The 19,798-nt window shown below is 47.2% G+C and overlaps 1 protein-coding gene across 4 annotated transcripts in view; it reads left to right on the plus strand.

The window, feature by feature from the left end:
• Window positions 1–211: 211 nt before the first annotated feature.
• Window positions 212–19,798, plus strand: part of WDR11 (WD repeat domain 11) — a 238,628-nt gene continuing 219,041 nt past the window's right edge. For all 4 annotated transcript variants that reach the window (XM_029610533.1, XM_029610534.1, XM_029610535.1 and 1 more), the window contains exons 1-2: window positions 212–367; window positions 571–682. In XM_029610533.1, coding sequence (XP_029466393.1) covers window positions 282–367; window positions 571–682 — 198 coding nt within the window. In that variant the 5' untranslated portion in view covers window positions 212–281. The remainder of the gene's footprint in view (window positions 368–570; window positions 683–19,798) is intronic.

Consider the following 19,798-nt stretch of genomic DNA (forward strand, 5'->3'; position numbering starts at 1 on the left):
AGGTAGCAAATCTTCAGCTGTCACGTGTCGGAAAGGGTCACGCCCCCCAGCGAAGAGTCGCCCTTCTCCCGTAACCCCGCCTCCTTTCTGGTAGCCCCTCCCCCGTCGGCCAAGCCCGCTTTGGCTGGGTCAGGCCATGCGCTCTTGCCCACGTCAAACATGGCGGCCGGCGGCGTCGTCACGTCACGCGCCCGGCTGGTCCCCGCCGCCGCCGGAAGTGCTCCCGCATTCCCGGAAGCCGGCGGTGACAGAGGCTGCGGGAGCCGCTCGCACCGGGCCCCATGCTGCCTTTCGCCGTCAACATCAAGCTCTCGGCCCGCACCCTGACCGGGGCCCTCAGCGCCCACAACAAGGGCGCGCAGGACTGGTGAGCGCCGGGGGCTTGGGGGGGGGGGAGGAGCAGAGCCCCAGGGGCCCCTCGAGCCTGACTGTAGGCAGGTGCTGCGGCTCGGCCTTCAGCCGGGAGCCCTCACCCCGCCCCCCCCCCCTGTAAGAAGCGGCCCCCTCCTCGTGTAAAGCTTTGCCGGGCCTGCTTCTCTTATTCTTGTTTTCCTGTCCTTGTTTTGGCAGGGGCTGGCAGGGTTTAATCGCCTATGGCTGTCACTCCCTCGTCCTGGTGGTGGATCCCAGCACCGCTCAGACCCTGCAGGTTCTGGAGAGGCACAAAGCGAATGTGGTCAAGGTAAGGTGCGGGGTGGTCTCCTCGCCTCAGCGGCGCTGCACAGGCTGCTTCACCTTTTGCTGGCACTCTTCCTTCCTCTTGTGGTTTTAATCCCAGCTGGAGGGGGGTTGCCCTAATATGTAAAATTCCCAATGTTTTTCCCACTACCTTGGATTGAAACAGGTGCACTGTTTAGGACCGGATTCACAAAAGCTTTTCTCCCAGTGTGTGTTTGTGGAGAACATGCTCAATGGATCTCCTTCCTTGTGACCAGATTTATTGTTAATTGTATTTTTTTTTTCTCGTCCTGACAGTTTATGCCTGCTTCTTTGAATTTCTGGCATGATCTGAGTCAGGCACTGTTGGGCAAGGGCAGTGTGAGCCTTCATTCCCACTCACACAGGGGTTTAATATCATAACAACCCCCAACCCCTCATGTAGTGCAATCATAGTCATGTCAATCTTTGACCAAAGGCCACAGATCATGGCTCTTTCCAGAGCCTGCTATGTGTGCATCTTAAGTCCATCCACTAGGTGTCACTATTGAGCAATGACCAAGACTCCTCCCCTCCCAAGGGTGGTAAGCACTGCCTCTTCAGCCCTTACTGACCTGGGGAACAGAAAACCTGACCCAAGAATTGAATCCAGGTTCTCCACATGGCAGTGTGCAGCGCTGCCGCTAGGCTGGCTCCCTAGAAGCCAATCTTGATGTGCTCATTTCTCTCAACTTTTCTTTTGTTGATTGCATATTGTTTTTAGTTCTTGTACCACGCCTTGAGACTTCTGTGGCATGGTGTGGTACAAATATAAAGTGTTGTATTAGTGGTACATTTTGGAGACAATTTTCAAAGATTTCTGCAGGTAAATGGGTGAGGAAATTCCTTTTGAAAATTGCTCCACTCTCGCCAGGTGTCATGGAATTCTGATGACAATCAGCACAGTGGCGCCTTGATTTAGATTCATAATGGTGAGACTGGCTAAGTAGGAGTAGTTTCCACCATCTTTAAATACTAATATCTGCTTGTGATTCACACAATATATGAGGAAAATAGGGCAATGCCACTTAATCTGTTTTTCCTCTCATCTGTAGTGTGTAACACCCTTTTCTAGTATTTCATTTTCAAATTTGTATTCCACCTTTATAATACAACGTGGATTTCAATACTTAAGAAAAAAGTACTAAGCAATCATAATTAAAAATATTGAAAAATGAAAAACAAATAACTTTTTCTGTGAGAATGCAGCAGGAGACAGATTCCCGTGCATTGTTTTGGTGTCCCAGGCATGAGAAGAATGCAAGAGAGAGCATTCCTTAGATATGCAGTTACACTAGAAGCATCCAACTGAGCTCCATGAGTATATGAATACCATAGTGTGGTGACGGGTACATGAACAGCAAATATTGCAAAATTTAATCTCTAGGAGCAAGATTCAGGTTCAGATAATTTTATTGGCAAGACAGTTCTACATGTGTTGTCAAAGAAATATGCAGAATGGTTAAAATAAAAGGGTAAGAAAACATTACAAAAAGGTACTAAGTCAAGTACATCATCAGGGACAGATTTCAGGTTCTGGTGCTGGTCCGTATTGTCCTTGGTCAGATTTCATATCTGGCCTGGTGGCAGGATTCCACAGGTTTACTGATCTCTTTCTCCCAGGACTATAAAGAGTGGTTTTTGCTCATTCTGTTGTGGAAAGTCTTGGATTTTCTTTTTCAGTTCTGAGAAGTCTTTGCTTTTTGCACAGCCAAGAGGAAATGCATTTCTTTTCCTATTTCTCCAGTGTTGCATTGCACACAAAATCAGGATACTTGAGGTTTCCAGTTCAGTTCTGCATCGTTCTGTTTCCAATCTGCGATCATTTATTCTGTATCTGGTGAGGGTCTGCCTGTGTTTTGCATTCTGCTAGCAAGTATTTTCTGTGTAGGGATCTTTAGCAGTCAAACTTGTTCTGTTTTTTGTTTTTTATTTTTTACAATTTGTTCCTCCCAAAGGGAGGTGTATTGGTGTTCTAGGGCATGTAACAGTATTTGCATTGCTGCTTTTTTATATGCCGAGTTGAAGTTAAGTTCCAGGTGTTAGTGCTCAATTGGTATGGCAGGTTTTCTTCATAGGAGCCAAGTGTATTTTTCCAGGGTTTTGTGTTATTTCACAGAGAGCCTGGTAGTGGATGGAGTTTGTGTCGCTGTCATTGAGATGACACCAGAATTTGAATATTCTTTTTTGCATGGTGAGTAGTAAGGAGAAGCATCCTAATTCTGCTGTGCACCCATTATAGGGGATATTTCTGTGAACGTCTGCAGAACTGGAGATGTAAGATTTCTATTGGGGTTCTGTTCCATTCTTTTGAGTTTGGGGTTAATGATAAGCCCCAGACCTCACTCCCATATAAGAGGATTGGTGGAATGATGCTAATGAATCATTTTAATAGTAGTTTTACTGGGGGATTGTATTTGTCCAGAGATTTGTTTGTTGCATATAGGGAGCTTAGAGCATTTTCTTGTAGTATTTATTGGAATTATTATTTAAAAAATTTATGGTCTGCACCCATCACAATAGTTTGAGGCAGAGAAAATAAAACATTGAGAGGAAACAATCAAAACAAATATTAACAAAATGGACAAAAAGCTAAGATCAGTTGCCTACTAATGAAACATGATTGCTCAGGCCTAGAGTAGCATTCCCTGTGCAGAAGCCAAGGCAAAGACATGTGGCTTCAAAGCTTTCTTGAATGCCTTGGGACAGCTTAATGTTGGAATAGGCTTTGGAAGAGAAGTTCATAAAAGCAGTCCTGCTACTGAGAGAGCTCTCTCTGCTTAAATCCAGATGAGCTGCTTTTAGTTTGTCTTTAAGTGCATCTGAGAGTTTTAAACTGGCTATAGTCTCAAGCCAAGGGGTGTAGAGTCTAGGGGAGGCTCAACTTACATAAGAACATAAGAAATTGCCATACTGGGTCAGACCAAGGGTCATTTTTTTTGAAGGGGTTAATAAACATGTGGATAAAGGTGAACCGGTAGATGTAGTGCATTTGGGTTTTCAGAAGGCATTTGACAAAGTCCCTCATGAGAGACTTCTACGAAAACTAAAAAGTCATGGGATAGGTGGCGATGTCCTTTAGTGGATTACAAACTGGTTAAAAGACAGGAAACAGAGAGTAGGATTAAATGGTCAATTTTCACAGTGGAAAAGGGTAAACAGTGGAGTGCCTCAGGGATCTGTACTTGGACCGGTGTCTTTCAATATATTTATAAATGATCTGGAAAGGAATCAGACGACTGAGGTTATCAAATTTGCAGATGATACAAAATTATTCAGAGTAGTTAAATCACAAGCGGGTTGTGATACATTACGGGAGGACCTTGCGAGACTGGAAATTGGGCATCCAAATGACAGTTGAAATTTAATGTGGACAAGTGCAAGGTGTTGCATATAGGGAAAAATAACCCTTGCTGTAGTTACATGATGTTAGGTTCCATATTAGGAGCTACCACCCAGGAAAAAGATCTAGGCATCATAGTGGATAATAAATTGAAATTGTCAGCTCACTGTGCTGCAGCAGTCAAAAAAGCAAACAATGTTAGGAATTATTAGGAAGGGAATGGTTAATAAAACGGAAAATGTCATAATGCCTCTGTATTGCTCCATGGTGAGACCACTGTGTACAATTCTGGTTGCCGCATCTCAAAAAAGATATAGTTGCGATGGAGAAGGTATAGAGAAGGGCGACCAAAATGATGATAAAGGGGATGGAACAGCTCCCCTATGAGGAAAGGCTGAAGAGATTAGGACTTTTCAGCTTGGAGAAGAGACGGCTGAGGGGGGATATGATAGAGGTCTTTAAAGTCATGAGAGGTCTTGAACGAGTAGATGTGACTCGGTTATTTACACTTTCGAATAATTGAAGGACTAGGGGACACTCCATGAAGTTAGCAAGTAGCACATTTAAGACTAATCGGAGAAAGTTCTTTTTCACTCAACGCACAATTAAGCTCTGGAATTTGTTGCCAGAGGATGTGGTTAGTGCAGTTAGTGTATTTGGGTTCAAAAAGTTTTGGATAAATTCTTGGAGGAGAAGTCCATTAACTGCTATTAATCAAGGTGACTTAGGGAATAGCCACTGCTATTAATTGCATCAGTAGCATGGGATCTTCTTAGTGTTTGGGTAATTGCCAGGTTCTTGTGGCCTGGTTTGGCCTCTGTTGGAAACAGGATGCTGGGCTTGATGGACCCTTGGTCTGACCCAGCATGGCAATTTCTTATCTACTAGATAAAGGAGCTCTGACCGACGTGCCACAAATGCGCAGTAGAGAACAGCTCTACCGCGCATGCTCGGGCAAGCACGTCGGTGAGAGCGGAGTGTGCCTAAAAAAAAAACCGGCGCTGGGAGGAGCGGCGAGGAGTGGCTTGGAGGAGCAGTGACGGCGGTGCGCGTGAGGGCCCCCCCCCCCCCCCCAGAGATCTTCCGTCTGCGCCTTTCGAGGGAAGGGGTTGTGGATGAGCTGAAAGGGGAGGGGATTGAGAGGGGGAGTGACTGAGGGAGAGTGGGAGGGAGGAGAGAATGAGGTGAGGGGAGGGGAGAGACTGAGGGGAGGGGGAGGGAGGAGAGAGAGAGGGGAGGGGGGAGGGGGGGACTGAGGGGAGGGTGGGAGGAGGAAGTGAGTGAGGGGAGGAGAGGGGAGGGGAGTGAATGAGGGGAGAGAGTGAGGGGAGGAGGGAGTGACTGAGGGGAGGGGGGAGGAGGGAGTGACTGAGGGGAGGAGGGAGGGAGACTAGAGGGGGGAGGTGAGAGGGAGGGAGAATGAGGAGGAGGGAGAGGGAAGGAAATGGACTGAAAAAAAATGTTAAATGTAGCCCGTTGTTACGGGCTTAACGGCTAGTATTCTTATAAATAAAACAATAATTGCAATAAATCTCCGTAGTCATCTCTGCTTCAAAACATTTGTGGAGTCAAGAGCAAAGTTTACAGATGTTCTTATTTTGTGTTGACTCAATCTTTGAATTACTGAGAGTTTAATTATTCTTAAATGCCACTTTAAAAAGCCAGATTTTCAGGTCTATTTTAAAATTTCTGTGCACTTGAAGTTCATTCATTCATTCATTTATTTATTTTTAACTTTTATATACCGATGTTCCTGTATAGGATACATATCGCACCGGTTTACAGAGAAACTGAACTGTCTCCTCAGGGGCGGATACAAAGAACATGAAGTATAATGAACAAGAGGCAACAAAGAACATTTGGTACAATAGAAATATACTGAGGTGTAACATAAAACATAGGGCTATATAGGAGAGCACCTCAAAATGAACTTAGGGGAACGCCATGATGGTAACCGGTAGAGCTGGCGGGCGGTTACAGTGGGAGGATTATCTCTCCAGGAAGGCCTGGCTCTTCTGATCGCTCTATTCATCAGGCATTGTATTCCACAAATTGCTTCCGGCAATTGAAAAATCCCTCTCCCTAACTCCTCTGAAATGAGCACTTTGGATCGATGGTAGACTTAATAAGCCTTTACTACTTACCTGTTGTTGCCCTCCACTCGGCCACTTTCTAACTCACTCACACTAGGTTTCATACTAAGGGCATTCAGTATATTTATAAGTCTCCTATGCGGAACCGTGTCAAACGCCTAACGGAAATCCAAGTGCACTACATCCAGGACGCTGCTTTGATTCAACTCTCTGGTCACCCAGTCAAAAACGTTGATCAGATTCGTCTTACAAGGTTTACCTCTGCTGTCTCGGATCTTGCAATCCCTTGGATTCCAAGATGCTGCACAATCCTCTGATTTAGCAGCGATTCCATTAGTTTCCTCACCACAGAGGTCAGACTGACCGGCCTGCGTTTCCTAGGCTCCTCCTTACTTCCTCTTTTATGTACAGGAACCACACCCGCCCCTCTCCAGTCCTCCAGGCCTACTCCAGACTCTAAGGAAGCACTGAAAAAGTCACCAGCGGAGCTGCCAGGACTTCTCTAAGCTCCCTTAGTACCCTCGAGAGTATCCCATCCAGCCCCAGTCGCCGTATCTACTGTAAGTTTAGTTATCACCTCAGGAACACACTGTTCTGAAAATCGACTGAGGTTTACCTCACTTCCAGTCTTATTTGTGTTTGTTTTATGGGGCCCTGCTCCAGCACCTTCCACAGTGAACAACAAACAGAAATATTTGTTAAGCAATCCTGCTTTTTCCTCATCAGCCTCTGCACCCATGCTTTCCCCGATTAACCGTCCTTGCCCCCTCCTCCTTGTACCCAGCTCTGATTCCCTACCATACTCTAGGGATTGACTCCCTCTCCTTGTACTCGCGTCTCTATACTATTCCAGCAATGGTGAACTGTATATAAGCCTAACACTCGGGACACTCCCCATCTAAAGACGTTCTGTTCTGCACTTCCATTATGTTTATTTCTCGCACCTGAAGAACTTATTTACAGTTGTGCGATCCTTTATCCTGACACCCCAGTTTGCTATTTCCCTGTTACATGTAATTTCAAGCATTTCTGTTATACCCTAAACCGGTATGATGTCCCTACAAATGCTGGTATAGAGAGGTTTTACATAAATGCATATTCCTCCGAGTCTCACGATGCCACTTTTGCACTTCCTTCTATCACTGACAGATCTAAAGAAATCTTCTCCCCCTCTTTTGCCATGTTTGCTATTTTTCTTCCATTTGGGTTTTTGCATTCCTGACTACTTTCCCAGCTTCTCTCAGCTTTCCCAGATATCGTCGCCTGTGGTCTTCTTTCTGTGGTCTCTTGAAGTTTATGAATGCGAACCTTTCCTTTTCAGCTGCTACTTTAAAAAACCATAAGGGCGAATTTTCAAACGACCGTGTGCATAAAAATTGGGACTTCCACATGTGGCCGGGCCGTGCGTAAGTCCCGGTCCACGCACAAGTGCCGGGCCCTGAAAAGGTGGGGGGCGGGGCGAGACAGTGGCCCTTCGCCATTAGCCGCTGTCCCAGGGAAGCGCCCGCTGGCAGCCGGCCGGGATGCGTGGAAACTGCTTCTGCTTGGGAGGAGCAGGAAGTAGGAAAATAATGAAAAATTTCGGGTAGCTAGGTAAGGGTTAGGGGTCAGGGTGGAGAGGGGAAAGGGAACTGGGGGAGGCCCGATTGTGTCACCGCGCCTGCACGTGTGTGGGTGGCCAACGGATTTTATAACATGCGCGCATCGGGAACCGTGCGCACGTGGGCGAGCTCCTTTTAAAATCTACCCCGTGATGGCCTCCAGCCTTTATTTACTTTCCTAACAAAAAGGTTTGTTGCCCTTCTAATCTCTTCTTTTAGTGTTGTGCACTGTTCTCCTACTTCCCCTAGATTTTCTCATTCAGCTAATGCCTTCTTGCCAGGTTCTTGTGGCCTGGATTGGCCTCTGTTGGAGACAGGATGCTGGGCTTGATGGACCCTTGGTCTGACCCAGTATGGCAGGTTCTTATGTGCTCCCCCCATTTTGAGAAAGTTGGTTTTCCTGAAGTCTAGGACCCTCACCTGAGAATGAACCTTCATCTCTTGCACCCTAATACTGAACCACACCATCCGGTGGTCACTGGTTCCCAGATGATCGTCCATTACAATATCAGAGATAATGTCCCCGCTGGTGAGCACCAGGCCCAGCATCGCCCCCTCCCGTGTGGGCTCAGTTAGCAGCTGACAGCACCGTCCTCCCTGCAGAGAATCCAGGATCTCGCTGCCGCTAGAAGACGTCACAGCCGGGATGTCCCAAACATCATCTGGCAGACTGAAATCCTCTAGCGACAGCAGCTCCCCTTTCACATCAATCCTGTGAGTATCCTCCATTAAGTCTCTCTCCATCCCCTCTGTCTGTGATGGAGGTCTGTGTGTTACACCAATATAAAGAGATGTTCATTAACCCATAGTGCCTCCTCCTCACAGGAAACCATGACTGGGATTTAGTTATCCCCAGCTACAGTCTCTATTCAGGAAGGATGGCAGGAGACGTGGCATTTTGTATAAAGAACAGAATTAAATCAACAGCACTGCAGGGCTTACACAGTGAGGAGGAGGCGCTGTGGGTTAATTTGGACAGAGGGAGTGGAACATGCGCTTCTATTCCTGTGTAATATGCAGACCTCCCTCGCGCACAGGCTGATTCAGAACGGGCACGCCGTGTTGTGCGCCTGCTCTCCCGGGCGCGCGATCCTAGATTTAAACGAGGGGGTCGCATTAAAAGGAGCCGCTAGGGACGATTACGCCCCCCTAGCGCCTCCCTGGCCCGGGAGAGTTGGCTTATCAGCGGGTTCAGGAAACCAGCGCTCAGGTTTACCAGCATTGGTTTTCCAAACCTGCTGACATTTTTGGTTCCTCTGACTTAATAAGGCTAGGATATTAACTCAGAGGGTGTGTAGAAAAACAGTTTTTTCTGCTTTTCTGTGCACTTTTTCGGGCCGCTCATAAATTAATGCCTGCCCTTGGATTTCCATGTGATGAGTGCTATTAGTTTTCAGGAGGCTTGGCTGTGCCTTTTCAAGGCGCTAAACCCTTACGGTATAAGCGGTAATAGACGCCCCTTGAAAACACGCGGCTAAAGAGTGCGCATGGCCGAGTGCACTTTACAGAATCGGCCTGACACAGAGGAGATGGGCAGAGGTTTAATGGCGGACACTCACAGGATTGCTGTGAATCGGGGAGGTGCTGCTGCTGCTAGGGGATTTCAGTCTGATGGATGCTGATTGGGACATCCTAGTTGCAGTGTTTTCTGGAAGCAGGGAGATCTGGATTCTCTTCAGGGAGAATTGTCTGATCAGCTCCTGGTCACCTGCAAAAGAGTCTTCCCATTCATCTGAGTGCTAGGTCTGGTGTGCCCACCGCTGAAGCAGGAAGAGCAAGACAGCCAGCTGGATTCTGAACATAACCGCAGCTAAAGTGCATTTACTGACCTGCTGGACAAGGTGGCCTCACTATTAGCACTAATGGCTACTGTGTGGAGAGGTTACTAGATGGGATTGGGTTGTGGGACACTGCCCTAAGCTAGCCACTGCTGAGATGGGTGTGGGTATGCAAGGTCTCATCTTCCAAAAGGAACGAGACAAGCTGCAGCCTGCCAACCATAGTGCCCTGATCTGTCATAAGATGTGCAGTGCCTTTAACAAACCTAGCCCTGAGCTTTTTTGCTGCTTCTAGCTTGTGAAGCTGACTAGATCTTAAGCAGTTTCTCAGCTTAGCCCACCAAAGAACAATGCAAAGCACGGTGCTGTTACTAAGCCAGTAGTTTCCATCCCAGCCTTAAAGAACACGGGAAGTCGTGCGTGCTGACAAGCAAGCAGTTTTCCGATTTCTAGGACTTCCTAAGATAGCTCTGCTTCATCCCCTCCCGTGTAGCCCCAAAGAACACTTCAAATGCAGTCATGGGCTCTCAGAAATTCCATCTCTATGTTCTGTCCGGAACCACAAGTCTTTCAGAAATCAGCTGAAAGCATATTTGTTTAGTCAGGCATTTGAATCGTCGGAGTAAGAAATGTCTGTTATGGCTTAAGCCTTCCAGTTTTTGTCCTGCTGATGGTTTGAGCACGGTCATAGTTCTTGTGTAGCTCACTGTGCATGGTGGAGTGTGCCGGGAATCCAGTTTTAATGATATCCGTGTGAATGCAAAGGGAGCGTACTTCCCCCTTCTGACGATGCCATTGTTGTGGTTCTTCAGATCTTTACTGTCACGCAGACTGATTATTGTAATTTGTTATTTGTGCCTCTCCCAAGGAACGTAAGACTTGCCATACTGGATCAGACCAAAGGTCCATCAAGCCCAGTATCCTGTTTCCAACAGTGGCCAATCCAGGCCATAAGAACCTGGCAGGATCCCAAGGGGGCAGAGCGATTCCAAGCTGTTTATCCCAAGAATAAGCAGTGGATATCTCTTCACAGTTCTGCAGCCCGTTTATTAATTGTCACTAAACTGTTTGATATCAAAGATCACTCCAATTTTAAGGGATCACCATTGTCTCCCAGTTGAATATCTTGATCAGTTTAAAATTCTGGTCCCTGTTTTTAATTCCATGAAGGAATCAGTCATAAAATATCCAGGTAACTTTCTTGTGCATCCTACGTTCAGCAGCTGGGCATCTTTTAAATGTCTCTTCAGTTTCTATGTATGTGATTTAGTGGAGACTAGGTAGGGATCTCATCTTATGGAACCACGTTTGGTGTGGAGCTATGTCATTTGGAGGGGGGGTATTAGACTGTTTCAAACTTGATGGGGGGGGGGGTCGAGGGTGAAAGACAGAGATGGCAATTTTGGCATAAGAATTGGGACTAGAAATGAGGCTGTATAGAATGGGCTTTTAGAGATTTTTTTCCTCTGACACTGGTCTTAGATTATGTTATGTCTATTACATGCTTTTCTGCGGTAAAATACTAAATATGAGATAAATAAACAAGAATTAATACATCATCAAGTAGAAGGAGCAACTTTCTAGTGTTGATGAATTTCTATGCAGGGCCTGGATGAAATGTGACCAGCCACAGCGAATCTCATATTTCTTTGCTTTATTGAGCTGAAATTAAAAGGAAAATACAACATACCTTTTTCTTGCATTAACTTAATACATTTCTTGACTAACTTTCAGGATCCATACTTGATGAAGGGAGTGGAGCTCCCGAAAGCTAATCGATTAAATGTATTAAGTTAGTCTAATAAAACGGTATCACCTGATTTATTTTTGTGCATTCAGCTGGATTGACTCTGGAGGTACCCTACTTTTCCTTTACTGAGAAATCAACAAAATAACGAGGTTAGGTGCCACTTTACAGCCATAAAATATGAAGCAGAAGTGAAACCTTGAAGTGGGACAAAAATATTTGAAGCTGGCACTTGTTGACCATCTGGAGAAAGTTCTTACATGGAAGGCCATAACCAGATGCTGATATAAACAAGATGGATGCCGCCTCATCCACTGGTTGATGGAGAGAAGTCTTGGAACCCCGTATCCACATTTTCAGAACTCGCTCAAAGCTTGAGTGTGCTTGGAGCCAAGTCTGAGATGCACTAGGATGTGCTTGGTATGATCCCCATGGAATTACAAAGCTAAAGTATTTTCTCTGAGGACAAGCAGGATGGCAGTCCTCATACATGGGTGACATCATCAGATGGAGCCTGATGCGGAAAACTTATGTCAAAGTTTCTAGAAACTTTGTCTAGTTACACTGAGCATGCCCATCCACGTGGGGGTCCCTCTTCAGTCTCTTTTTTTTTTTTCCCCACGGAGCTGTGAGCCGTGTGATTTGAGTTCTAAAAGCTTGGCTTTTGTCTTGTAGAAAACGTCATTTTTTCATGTGTTTTCGTGATACTTTTCATCAGTCTGTCGCTGGGTCCCTCTTGGTGCCTCTCTGTACTGTCCCTGTCCCAGTCAGGGTTTTCGGCGTTTCGGGTAAGTTTCTTTTTGTGGTCATTCCCCCCCCTCCCGCCCTTGGTGGCAGTGCCTCGGTGCACGCTGGCCGTCGACACTTGCCACCATCATTCCTTTCTTCTATCCTTTTACTTTGCCCTGTCATGGTTACATCCAGTTTTTCACGATGCCCTCAGTGCATAAGGACTATGTTGCTCATCGATTCTCATGATGTTTGTATCCTCTGCCTGGGGCATCGCATGACGTCCATGTTTGCTGCTTATGCATCCAGATGAACACAACGTCCCTTTAGGGTCGACTCGACAAGATGGATCAGCTCTTCGGGTTGAAGATGTCCAAGCCATCGGCAGCATCGAAGAACCTCTGAGCCAGACCAATGGACACCACGCCGTCGGTTCCGTCTGAGGTCGCTGGTAGATAGTGGCACCAGAGACCAACCGCTATCTCCTCTGGTCTGAAGACTCCAGGTTCTTTGTCCTCGGCCTTGGCACCGGGGAAGGACCAGGCCGACCATCTAGGGAAGTGTAAGAAGCATCGGCACTGGTCCCTGTCGATGCATGGTTCCAGGCATGGGGATGCTCCAGCTTTTTCTGCAATGCCCCTGAAGTGACCCCGTGTCGAGAAGTGCCCATCCTCCATCGATGCCCGGGGTCAGCGACAGTCTCCACTGGTCCTGGTGCCAGTCGCCAATCCCCCTCGTGGTTCCAGGGAGGATGTAGCCACCCTTCCTTCCTCCCAATCGGCGTTGGCATCGGCAACGTTCGAGGAGGAGCTGGAGCACAGAGTCCAGTTGGCTGAGGAGTGGGTCCTGTGACACCGGAGCTGATACCGCCCGTCCTCGTACCACTTCTGGGGAAGCTCAGTGTGCTTATCGGTGTATTACCGACCCATCTGGTGTCAGGTTCCGGGTTGGCATCTGTGCCTGGCGGGGCACCAAGGTCTCCCCCTACCGATATGGTAGTCATCGCTGGATCCTCCGAGGAGGAAGCTCCGTCAAGGACGGTGGAGATGCCGAGGCTTCTAGTCCTCCATCCAGTTCTGTTGGTGCCTGCACCTCTGTATGTAGGCCGAGCACATAGGGGCCCATTCCCTGTGGCATACAGTGAGGATGAAGGTCCCTATAACCCCTGGGGGTATGACCAAACTGAGTCCTCAGAGGACTTGGATGGTCTCCCGTCAGACCCTTCTCCTCCAGATGAGTGAAGGAGGTTTCTGCCTGAGGACCTAACCTTCACAGGTTTTGTGAGGGTAATGGTGGAGGTCATCCATTCCAGCTTTGGACTGAAGAGAATGCCAGGCACAAAATGCTTGAGATTCACCAGTTCTTGGAGCCTCCTAAGGAGATTGTGGCAGTCCTGTGCACGAGATCCTTAATGAGTTGCTGCTGAGGATTTGGGAACACCCAAAAAAGGCAAACTGAGTTTACCTCGTCCACAAGGCTGCCGGATTAAATAAGCATCAGCTGCTTCACTAGTCGGTGGTTGAATACGCTCTTGGACCCATTCCTCTGTGCCCCCGGGGAAAGGCCACAGAGTGACGGACCTTTTTGGGAGGAAGGTGTTTCAAGTCACCATGCTTATTGCCCACATCGCTGCCTACCAGCTCTGTATGAGCCAATAGTTGTGGGACATCTGGAAGCAGGTGCAGGAGGTGGCTGAGCAGCTGCCCAACAGCAGCAAGACACCCTCATGTCACTGTTGCACAAGGGTCTGAAGTGCGGGAAACACGAGGTCCGTGTGTCCTACGATGTTTTTGAGACAGAATCGAGGGTCTCTGCAGTGGGAATCAGTGCCCACAGAATGGCATGACTGCAGACTTCGGATCTTTGACCAGAGGTACAGGAACGACTCGCTGACGTGCCGTGTACTGGAGAGAATATCTTCGGAGATAGGGTGAGGGATGCTGTGACGAATTGGTAGCCTCGCTCAGGGAATGCCTTCATGTGAATGCTGATACATGCACGTGCACCGTGAAGCACCGGGCCTAGCCTCGCTCAGGGAATGCCTTCATGTGAATGCAGATACGTGCACCTGCACTGTGAAGCACCGGGCCTAGCCTCGCTCAGGGAATGCCTTCATGTGAATGCTGATACGTGCACTGTGAAGCACCGGGCCTAGCCTCGTCAGGGGATGCCTTCATGTGAATGCTGATACATGCACTCTGAAGCGCCGGGCCTAGCCTCGCTCAGGGAATGCCTTCATGTGAATCCTGATACATGCATGTGCACTCTGAAGCGCCGGGCCTAGCCTCGCTCAGGGAATGCCTTCATGTGAATCCTGATACATGCATGTGCACTGTGAAGCACCGGGCCTAGCCTCGTCAGGGGATGCCTTCATGTGAATGCAGATACGTGCACCTGCACTGTGAAGCACCGGGCCTAGCCTTGTCAGGGGATGCCTTCATGTGAATTCTGATACATGCACGTGCACCGTGAAGCACCGGGCCTAGCCTCGCTCAGGGAATGCCTTCATGTGAATGCAGATACATGCACGTGCACCGCGAAGCACCGGGCCTAGCCTCGCTCAGGGAATGCCTTCATGTGAATGCTGATACGTGCACCTGCACCGTGAAGCACAGGGCCTAGCCTAGCTCAGGGAATGCCTTCATGTGAATGCAGATACGTGCACCGCGAAGCACCGGGCCTAGCCTCGCTCAGGGAATGCCTTCATGTGAATGCAGATACGTGCACCGCGAAGCACCGGGCCTAGCCTCGCTCAGGGAATGCCTTCATGTGAATGCTGATACGTGCACTGTGAAGCACCGGGCCTAGCCTCGCTCAGGGAATGCCTTCATGTGAATGCTGATACGTGCACCTGCACTGTGAAGCACCGGGCCTAGCCTCGCTCAGGGAGTGCCTTCGTGTGAGTGCTGATACATGCACGTGCACTGTGAAGCACCGGGCCTAGCCTCGCTCAGGGAATGCCTTCATGTGAGTGCTGATATGTGTATGTGCACTGTGAAGCACGGGCCTAGCCTCGCTCAGAGAATGCCTTCATGTGAATGCAGATACATGCACGTGCACTGTGAAGCACGGGCCTAGCCTCGCTCAGAGAATGTCTTCATGTGAATGCAGATACGTGCACCTGCACTGTGAAGCACCGGGCCTAGCCTCGCTCAGGGAATGCCTTCGTGTGAATGCTGATATGTGTATGTGCACTGTGAAGCACCGGGCCTAGCCTCGCTCAGGGAATGCCTTCATGTGAATGCTGATACGTGCACCTGCACTGTGAAGCACCGGGCCTAGCCTCGCTCAGGGAGTGCCTTCGTGTGAGTGCTGGCACGTGCACTGTGAAGCACCGGGCCTAGCCTCGTCGGGGGATGCCTTCATGTGAATGCAGATACATGCACGTGCACCGTGAAGCACCGGGCCTAGCCTCGCTCAGGGAGTGCCTTCGTGTGAGTGCTGATACATGCACGTGCACTGTGAAGCACCGGGCCTAGCCTCGCTCAGGGAATGCCTTCATGTGAGTGCTGATATGTGTATGTGCACTGTGAAGCATGGGCCTAGCCTCGCTCAGGGAATGCCTTCATGTGAGTGCTGATATGTGTATGTGCACTGTGAAGCACGGGCCTAGCCTCACTCAGAGAATGCCTTCATGTGAATGCAGATACATGCACGTGCACTGTGAAGCACGGGCCTAGCCTCGCTCAGAGAATGCCTTCATGTGAATGCAGATACGTGCACCTGCACTGTGAAGCACCGGGCCTAGCCTCGCTCAGGGAATGCCTTCGTGTGAATGCTGATATGTGTATGTGCACTGTGAAGCACCGGGCCTAGCCTCGTCAGGGGATGCCTTCGTGTGAATGCTGATACATGCACGTGCACTGTGAAGCACCGGGCCTAGCCTCGCTCAGGGAATGCCTTCATGTGAGTGCTGATATGTGTATGTGCACTGTGAAGCACCGGGCCTAGCCTCGTCAGGGGATGCCTTCGTGTGAATGCTGATACATGCACGTGCACTGTGAAGCACCGGGCCTAGTCTCGCTCAGAGAATGCCTTCGTGTGAATGCTGATATGTGTATGTGCACCGTGAAGCACCGGGCCTAGCCTCGCTCAGGGAATGCCTTCGTGTGAATGCTGATATGTGTATGTGCATTATGAAATGCTGCCCACATTTTACGAGCATACAGGTGGGCAGTTCTCAGATAGCCCTTAGCCCTTGTACCCTGGGTCAGTGACTTTTCAAAATTACCTTCCTAACATTGTGACAAAAATTATACAGTATCCCGCTGTCTTGGTGGAAAGAGTGCTTCAGGTGGCTAAAATCCTGGAAATTCAGGAAATGAAAATAATTAGCAAGGACCTGCGAGGTAGAGTGGAGAAAGCTGCAGAAAGCCGGAGGTTCTCTGATCTTTGCTCCGATAGCCATACACTTGGAAGATTTAATGCCTGGAGTGTGGGTGCTTCTGGGAAGATGATTTATTAAGTAGCACTGTTCAGTCATAAAGCAATGATGATTTATAAGGCACCGTCAGCACGACCACTGCTGTACCATCAGTATAGTGCGTCATTAGCAATTTTATGTCCGCTAGACTTGAATTTATAGAAGCAGGTGAGGCTACAGCAGAGCTATTTATCACCAGCTCCAGGGTGTCGCCTTAAAAGTATGAAAGTGCATGATTTTTTATTTTTTTTTTTTACCAAGGTTGAAGTTTGTTGTTCAGGAAAAGCTTTGCTAAATCAATCCTGCCCTCAGGAACACTGATTGCAGAAAGTGAGCTCTATGCTTCCTCAGTCTCTTTCGTCTGCGCACTAGTGCCAGCGCACACCTCTTCTTTCTGTTCTTTCTTGCCAGATTTCCTACATTTTATCATTAAAGCTGCCTCAGTAGCCCCTGAACGGCACTTTTCAGTGCTACCTTTTCAAAAGGAAAAAGAATTGTGTTTCTTCGGAGTATCTTCCAAGAGAAAAGCCAGTGAGTGGGTTTAAAGACTTCGTGCATGGCAGAAAAATGCCCGTTGTGGGTGGATGTGAACTCTGCTGCCATTAGGGAAGCTAACCAAATTGGTAGTGCAGTAATAATGGGAGACTTCAATTACCCCAATATAGACTGGGTAAATGTATCATCGGGTCACGCTAGAGAGATAATATTCCTGGATGGAATAAATGATAGCTTTATGGAGCAATTGGTTCAGGAACCGACGAGAGAGGGAGCAATTTTAGATCTAATTCTCAGTGGAGCACAGGACTTGGTGAGAGAGGTAATGGTGGTGGGGCCGCTTGGCAATAGTGATCATAATATGATCAAATTTGATTTAATGACTGGAAGAGGAACAGTGTGCAAATCCAAGGCTCTCGTGCTAAACTTTCAAAAGGGAAACTTTGATAAAATGAGAAAAATTGTTAGAAAAAAACTGAAAGGAGCAGCTACAAAAGTAAAAAATGTCCAAGAGGCGTGGCCATTGTTAAAAAATACCATTCTAGAAGCACAGTCCAGATGTATTCCACACATTAAGAAGGTGGAAAGAAGGCAAAACGATTACCGGCATGGTTAAAAGGGGAGGTGAAAGAAGCTATTTTAGCCAAAAGATCTTCATTCAAAAATTGGAAGAAGGATCCAACAGAAGAAAATAGGATAAAGCATAAACATTGGCAAGTTAAATGTAAGACGTTGATAAGACAGGCTAAGAGAGAATTTGAAAAGAAGTTGGCTGTAGAGGCAAAAACTCACAGTAAAAACTTTAAAAAATATATCCGAAGCAGAAAGCCTGTGAGGGAGTCAGTTGGACCGTTAGATGATCGAGGGGTTAAAGGGGCACTTAGAGAAGATAAGGCCATCGCGGAAAGATTAAATGATTTCTTTGCTTCGGTGTTTACTGAAGAGGATGTTGGGGAGGTACCCGTAATGGAGAAGGTTTTCATGGGTAATGATTCAGATGGACTAAATCAAATCACGGTGAACATAGAAGATGTGGTAGGCCTGATTGACAAACTGAAGAGTAGTAAATCACCCGGACCGGATGGTATACACCCCAGAGTTCTGAAGGAACTAAAAAATGAAATTTCAGACCTGTTAGTAAAAATTTGTAACATCATTAAAATCATCCATTGTACCTGAAGACTGGAGGATAGCAAATGTAACCCCAATATTTAAAAAGGGCTCCAGGGGCGATCCGTGAAACTACAGACCGGTTAGCCTGACTTCAGTGCCAGGAAAAATAGTGGAAAGTGTTCTAAACATCAAAATCACAGAACATATAGAAAGACACGGTTTAATGGAACAAAGTCAACATGGCGTTACCCAGGGCAAGTCTTGCCTCACAAATCTGCTTCACGTTTTTGAAGGAGTTAATAAACATGTGGATAAAGGTGAACCAGTAGATATAGTATACTTGGATTTTCAGAAGGCGTTTGACAAAGTTCCTCATGAGAGGCTTCTAGGAAAAGTAAAAAGTCATGGGATAGGTGGCGATGTCCTTTCGTGGATTGCAAACTGGCTAAAAGACAGGAAACAGAGAGTAGGATTAAATGGGCAATTTTCTCAGTGGAAGGGAGTGGACAGTGGAGTGCCTCAGGGATCTGTACTGGGACCCTTACTTTTCAATATATTTATAAATGATCTGGAAAGAAATATGACGAGTGAGATAATCAAATTTGCAGATGATACAAAATTGTTCAGAGTAGTTAAATCACAAGCAGATTGTGATAAATTGCAGGAAGACCTTGTGAGACTGGAAAATTGGGCATCCAAATGGCAGATGAAATTTAATGTGGATAAGTGCAAGGTGATGCATATAGGGAAAAATAACCCATGCTATAATTACACAATGTTGGGTTCCATATTAGGTGCTACAACCCAAGAAAGAGATCTAGGTGTCATAGTGGATAACATATTGAAATCGTCGGTTCAGTGTGCTGCGGCAGTCAAAAAAGCAAACAGAATGTTGGGAATTATTAGAAAGGGAATGGTTAATAAAACGGAAAATGTCATAATGCCTCTGTATCGCTCCATGGTGAGACCGCACCTTGAATACTGTGTACAATTCTGGTCGCCGCATCTCAAAAAAGATATAATTGCGATGGAGAAGGTACAGAGAAGGGCAACCAAAATAAGGGGAATGGAACAACTCCCCTATGAGGAAAGACTAAAGAAGTTAGGACTTTTCAGCTTGGAGAAGAGACGACTGAGGGGGGATATGATAGAGGTGTTTAAAATCATGAGAGGTCTAGAACGGGTAGATGTGAATCGGTTATTTACTCTTTCGGATAGTAGAAAGACTAGGGGGCACTCCATGAAGTTAGCGTGGGGCACATTTAAAACTAATCGGAGAAAGTTCTTTTTTACTCAACGCACAATTAAACTCTGGAATTTGTTGCCAGAGGATGTGGTTAGTGCAGTTAGTATAGCTGTGTTTAAAAAAGCATTGGATAAGTTCTTGGAGGAGAAGTCCATTACCTGCTATTAAGTTCACTTAGAGAATAGCCACTGCCATTAACAATGGTTACATGGAATAGACTTAGTTTTTGGGTACTTGCCAGGTTCTTGTGGCCTGGATTGGCCACTGTTGGAAGCAGGATGCTGGGCTTGATGGACCCTTGGTCTGACCCAGTATGGCATGTTCTTATGTTCTTCTTATTTCCTGGGTCCTGACCGCGACCAAGCGAATTGTTACAATTGAAAAACGGATGTCCCCACGAATGCGATAGTCCAGGGCCTGGGAAATAGAGGTTCTGTGTAAGTGTCGCAGTACTTCAGGAAGTCCTCTTACCCAAAACATTCACGAGAAGTCTAAAGACATGGCTTTTTAAACAAGCCTTTTATAAAGAGACCG

The sequence above is a fragment of the Rhinatrema bivittatum genome, chromosome 7, assembly GCF_901001135.1.
Source record: "Rhinatrema bivittatum chromosome 7, aRhiBiv1.1, whole genome shotgun sequence".
NCBI lineage: Eukaryota > Metazoa > Chordata > Amphibia > Gymnophiona > Rhinatrematidae > Rhinatrema > Rhinatrema bivittatum.